At 32.7% G+C, this 6,246-nt stretch overlaps 1 protein-coding gene across 1 annotated transcript in view; it reads right to left on the bottom strand.

Annotated features, from left to right (window-relative positions):
- Positions 1-6,246, bottom strand: part of LOC117177895 (insulin-like growth factor-binding protein complex acid labile subunit) — a 93,307-nt gene that overhangs the window by 81,519 nt on the left and 5,542 nt on the right. Inside the window, exon 2 of the mRNA XM_033368966.1 lies at positions 1,664-1,832. Coding sequence (XP_033224857.1) covers positions 1,664-1,832 — 169 coding nt within the window. The remainder of the gene's footprint in view (positions 1-1,663; positions 1,833-6,246) is intronic.

Raw genomic sequence — 6,246 nt, forward strand, 5'->3', positions numbered from 1 at the left:
AAAAAGTAATTTAAAAAAATTTGTAGATCTTTTTTGGGTGCATAATGTTTACCTGATCATCTTTTTTTTTCATTTTGCATAGTATGGTTGCAAAATGGAATTTTGGATTTTTCAATAAAATTCCAAAAGTTCTTATGACAATATTTTAGGGTTTCAAAAAAATAATTTTTTTTCTTCTCTTGACTTTTTCTTTATATAGTACGTTGTTTAGCTTACAATTTTCATTTCCCTTTATTTTTTTAACTTTGCGAATGCTATAACTCTGACAATTTTCTTTTTATCGAAAAATGTCGTAAGGGTAAATTGTACAACTGACATAGTACTACACGGAGAAAAAGATATCGCACAATGATATCGTAAAACCTCTATATTGCAAAAAAGTGCAATATGATAACATACAAGCAGGTTTCGACGCTTTATACGACATTATAATGCACTAATATCGCTTGGCCACTACTAGAACTCTCGAGAGATCACAAAAAAAACATAATGTGATAGCGTAATAAATTTAAATTCTTGCCTTATATATTGCAAAATTATGCGGTATATAATGTAAAAACTTGCAATGTACGATATCACCATTTTACGCTATTATAATACGATAATTACGATATATAGCGCAGGAATTACGGTATATATTGCGGTACGGGAAGCACGGGATTTTTAAACCTTACAGAAATGATTTTAAAAGTCTTGTTATACAAAATAGAAGACTAACGAACTTGAGCTTCAGATTTTGATATTAAAAGAGTGTACCAAAGGCCAATCTAATAGATTAATTCTTTCAAAAGTTATCGTGCTCACACGCATACATACATACAGGCAAAGGGTCTCAAAACGTGGACATTAGACAAAAAAGGGGATAATCTCGTAGGGCTTTCAAAAAGCAGTTTTTTTTCTCTTGACTTTTTTCATATCGTGCTTCGCTTGGCTTAAAATTTGACTTTTTATTTTTCTGCATTTTACAAATACTATAACTGTGAACATTTTCTTTTTCTCGAAAGATGTCGCAAGGATAAATTGTTTGACTTTTTGAATACTAAGAATAACCGTAAACTGAAAGACTGTAACAAGGGCTAATCTAATAGATTAATTATTTCAAGAGTTATCTTTCTCTCAGTCAGACATACATGCATACATAAATACATACAGATAGAAAGACACATTCGTTAAAACCTGTTTTTCGTGTTCAGATGGTCTTATTATGGGTTTTAAAAATTATATTAGTAGCTAAATTTCGCTGTTTTAGCAGCGTATATACGCTGATTTGAATTAGCGGTATACTTATCGCTGATTCATATTTAGAGAGTATGATTTTTATTATACTATTGTGCTCGTTGGCAAGTTGGTCATTTCGCGAAATAACTAGAATAGTTAGACAGATATAGTGTAACTTCATGAAATGTCTAGACTTGTCATGAAACGTCTAATTAAACTAATTGGGTCTGACGGTCGGGAGACGTGACCATAGGTGTCATTTACCGCGGTTCTACTTGGAGGCACTGCCATATTCATAGATGGCAGTTCCTCCCAGTGGGATTCTGTGGTTAACCTGTTTTTTTCAAATTATATACTGCCTAAAGAATAATTTATAATATACAAATTTATGAATCCTGGATATTTTAAAAGATGCTATGAAATCTAAAACATACACTGGAAATACCTTAAAGTCGTCAGATTCGATGCGACTGATTCGATTTCTACTAAGGTCGAGGGTCCTCAAAAGCCCAAGGTGAGATAGAATCTGTCTCGGTATCGACGGAATTTCGTTATCCGCGAGACTCATATACTGTGTCCGACTCAGGCCCGCAAAAACTTCACCATCGACATTCCTGAAATCAAGAAACAAAAATACATTTTTTTATTTCTCCAGTCTCGAATGGATAAAATTTGTAATCATTCCGTTTTAAGGTCTCTAATGAAAGATTTTGTCCCTATAAGTTGGAGTCAAGGAGGCAGAATTATAAAATAAACATATAAATGTGTAATGCAAGAGCAGTGCATAGTAATTCCGGAAATGAAAAAAGTTTCAAACTCTGGAATGTACGCATACAAAGTGTTGAATATTTCCCGACCTTCCTTTACTATCTTATTCCAGACTTTACATCCGTATTTTCGTAGCTCCGTATATATTTTGATTGAGAATGCGGAGACCATCGTTCTAACGATAAGAGAGGCGAACTTTGACTTATTAAAAAGAATTCACGACAGTCGGCCTTAAAATTATTTTGCAAGAGCAAACAATACACATCAGCATAACTCATTTTTACGAAACGTTTAAAGGCCATATGCTTCGAGGACGCGCGTGAAATCTCCATAGTTCCATAGAACAGGCCTGATGAATTGGGAGTAAACAGATTGAATTTTTTCTAGATGCTGGGAAAATATTAACTTGATAATGTTATCTCTATCAGAGGCACTCACAATTTTCTGGGTAACACATGGTTTTCGAACTCTGCTTATCATCTAACGCAGAAAACGCGATTTATCATGTCGCGTCTGCGGTTACATACATTAATCTACAAACATGTTATGTAAGTAAATATCTTTTTACATTATAAAAGGCTTATTCCTTGTTAGTTTTCTAAATCTGACAGCATGTCAAACTTACTCGCGTCCTAAAATTAGTTATATTCCAAAATTATAGTTGCGTCGCGAAATTGTATGAGTCCCGAAACTCCGAAAGGAACACGAAGAAAATGTATGAAAAAGACCTTTCAGTGGATTTTACTGACACTCATTTATTTTTAAATTTATGAAACTAGAAGAAATTTTCCAGAATTACCTGGATCATTTCTGACTAGATTTTTTATGTAGGGTATTTATTTATGCGTCCCAAAATCTGTTGCATCCTAGCATTAGCGCTTGAAAAAGGGACCTAAGTATATAGTGTTTCAGTCGGAATGAAACTGAAAATACAAAGAGGATCTGTTAGCAATCCTCTACTGAATTCTGCAATAAGAAGTACATTCCCGTGCAGAACATTTAAAGGGCGCTAGTGGGGATGTGACTAGTTTTCCCGACCTCTAGTCGGATTCTAGTGGGAAAAACTAGTCGAAGCCCCACATAGAACATAACGCTGAGGCCACGGACACCCTACTAAATTTTCTAGTAGGGTTCTAGTGGGGTCAGCTCGCCTACAATTAATTAAAGAGAACGGCCCCTGCAGGACTCCTACAGGGTACTTTCACGCTACTGACAGCCAGTACTTTTATCCGTCCATCATCATACGACTGTATACGATTCGAATATTATCTATTATTTCTAAAATTGTAATTTCATTTTAAAATGCAGGGTAATTTTAACACCCACTGCTACTATACTCTAACGACATGACAAAAATGGTATTTAAAAAATAATTATTAATTAATTGCGATCCTCATAAAATAAATAAATTCAATCAACTGAAATTTTTCTTCGTATAATATTTCGTTTTTTTCCGTTACTATACAATTTTTATAATGAATGAAGAAAATAATCATTGATGCCCTAAATCAAGTTTTCGAGAATAACGAGTTTAAATACTTATAAAAACATTATTTTTGCATACTGAAACTTTCAAAAACCTCAAAACTATATTTTAGGCAATATAAGATTTTAGGAGTTCTTTGGTCGGAGCCCCATTGGACACAGATAGATTTGCCATACCTACACTGAAATAAATAAATTGCTGATACAGTTATATTGCGGGTTAGATCAGCAATCTGTATGGCTGGAATAGACATATCGATGGCTGATATAACACGCAATATGATTGTACCAGCAACTCATTTCTTTCAGTGTATACGAAGCATGGAATTCTTCACTGGAACCTGACAGGGCACCCATCAGTTTTTTCTAGACTAGATATTCAGATAGAGGTCCCATCAGAGCCCAACTCCAAATGAGGAAAGAAGGAGAAATTTCTGCAAGGGTTAGGGAGCTTCCATAAAGGATGTCACAGTTTTTGAGCGAATTTTTTACTCCTCTCCCTCCCATCCCTCATAGAACTGAGACATCCTATATGAAAGCTCCCTTAATAATAATATCTAAATAATCTTAAAATTTATTAACGTTTCCGAAACGGATATCTAAGCAATTTCAAAAACGATTGCTGGTATCAGAGGGTAAAATCGACTTATCTGTGTGCATGAGTTCTTATAAGAATCTAAACTCTTATCTAATTTCAATGAGCACCCCTCTTCTCCCTCAGACAACGCGCACCGAATTGTGTTGAGAGTATAGACATGACCTTCTTTTGAACTTTGAAGTAATACACTTTGAGTAATAAGATTGAAAGTTGCTAGATACCTGAAAACTGAGACCATAAAAGTTTACGTATAAGTTAACACAAAATATATTTCACTACTGTCTTTTTCAGTAATATAAAACCCGAATTTTTATCGAAGAAAATAATTATCTTTTTCAGCGAGAGCCTGGAAAAGGTCACTCACCAATATAAGGAATAAAAATATTAATTTCATTAACGCATCTGTCCAAATAATGAAAATAAATCATTAATATGGCAAAGTTACCTAAACTGTCAAAAATGATTGGGATTCTATAATACCTCTACAATAGATACGCAATGCGAAATTGCAAACAAGGTATTGTTAGTGAAAATTAAATACTTGTACTATAAAATTACAATTATTACATTACGGCGGCTTTATGCGGTATTGTAAAATTGCAATACATTTGAGGTAAATCTGCAATATGTGAAGGGCATTTATTTACAATACATGTATTGGAAGTTTCAAACAGACACTTTTTACAGTATAAATTTGAAGAGAAACTTAAAATATCATTTCATACTAATACTCTTAAGAAAATAATACATGCTATGTAGTTATCTTCTTATTATTCACTTAATGGGCAGTGGTCGGGCCTTATTACTTAATTATACGCGATAAACATAGGGCATCGTGACTACGCGCCGATCCCATCTCGTCAACCGCAAAAAGGTCAAACCAGATTAAATTTTAATTACAATTGTTGCCGATTGTATTTTATGTGGCTTTTTTAGTCGTCCGAAGCGCAAGTGTTTTTTTTTAGACAAACGTACATTTTTTATGTTTTCGCTAAAGTACTGATTAAAGTGAAATGTTTTCAATTTCAGTATTAAACTATTTCCTGCATACATTTTTTATAAGTGAATAAATAGATAGTAAAAGTAACGATAACAAAAACAAAATAATTTAAGCTACAGCTTAGATTTGGTCTAAATACTATGAATACTGAATCAAAATTGTGTGGCTATAAAATACTTTGATGCAATTAAAATCGTTAGAGTTGAGAATCGATAAGATTTTTGTTACATTTTTTAAAGTAAATAGGTATAGTTTAATTTAAGTAAAATGCTGTTCCCATTAGAATGCCAACTTTTTGGATACAAGTAGTTACTACTAGAGTATGGTCAGACTCAAGTCTTGATACACAATCCTCATTAAATGGACGTAGTAATCGCGTCACGAGTGTCGCGACAAATGAACTATTTTAGTACTTAAAGCAGACGATAAGATTCGCGAAAACAGACTAAACAAACATTCCATTCAAATAAAATTTGATAGATATCGATCTTGTTTCAGAATCAACGTTACATTTAATCGAGGTCTACGATTAAATATCAGAGGGGAGTCGGCAAGTATTATTTCATTTAGTCGAAAACCCACTGAATAATTATTATCATGGCGTTTCGATTAAGTGGGGTTTTACTTATCGATTTCACTCTTGCATATTAAATCGTAGACCTAAAATTTAATATAATATTAATTATGGTACAGGCACCCAAAAATATCTATATCAATTACCCAGGAGGCTCATTATGTATTTTACATTTCTCATCTTATATTTTTCACATATCATTGTTTTTTATGTTAAATTCATGTCTTATTTCAGAGTTCACTAAAAGTTAGCTTTGCCATATGAGAGTAATTTGACCCGAAAAATTACATGTGAGAAATGGAAAGTGAATTGTGGAATGTGAAAAGTGAAATTATATATACTTAATTAACCCCCAGTGAAAGAAAGGAAATTGTTTGATTTTTTCAACGATTGTTTCATTTTAATCTTAACTTTGGTTATAATATGTTACATGCTACAGAATTATCCATTTAAGTTCTAATATACTGGATATCATTTTCCGTCAACTTATTAAGATGTTTTCGATATTTAAAAATTTATAAATTTATTTTTATGTCCATTTTTAGGACGTAGAGGTTTGACCATAATATAAGAAAAATATTTCTTTTAAGAGAAAAATATTGG

Source organism: Belonocnema kinseyi, chromosome 8 (genome assembly GCF_010883055.1).
Source record: "Belonocnema kinseyi isolate 2016_QV_RU_SX_M_011 chromosome 8, B_treatae_v1, whole genome shotgun sequence".
Classification (NCBI taxonomy): Eukaryota; Metazoa; Arthropoda; class Insecta; order Hymenoptera; family Cynipidae; genus Belonocnema; species Belonocnema kinseyi.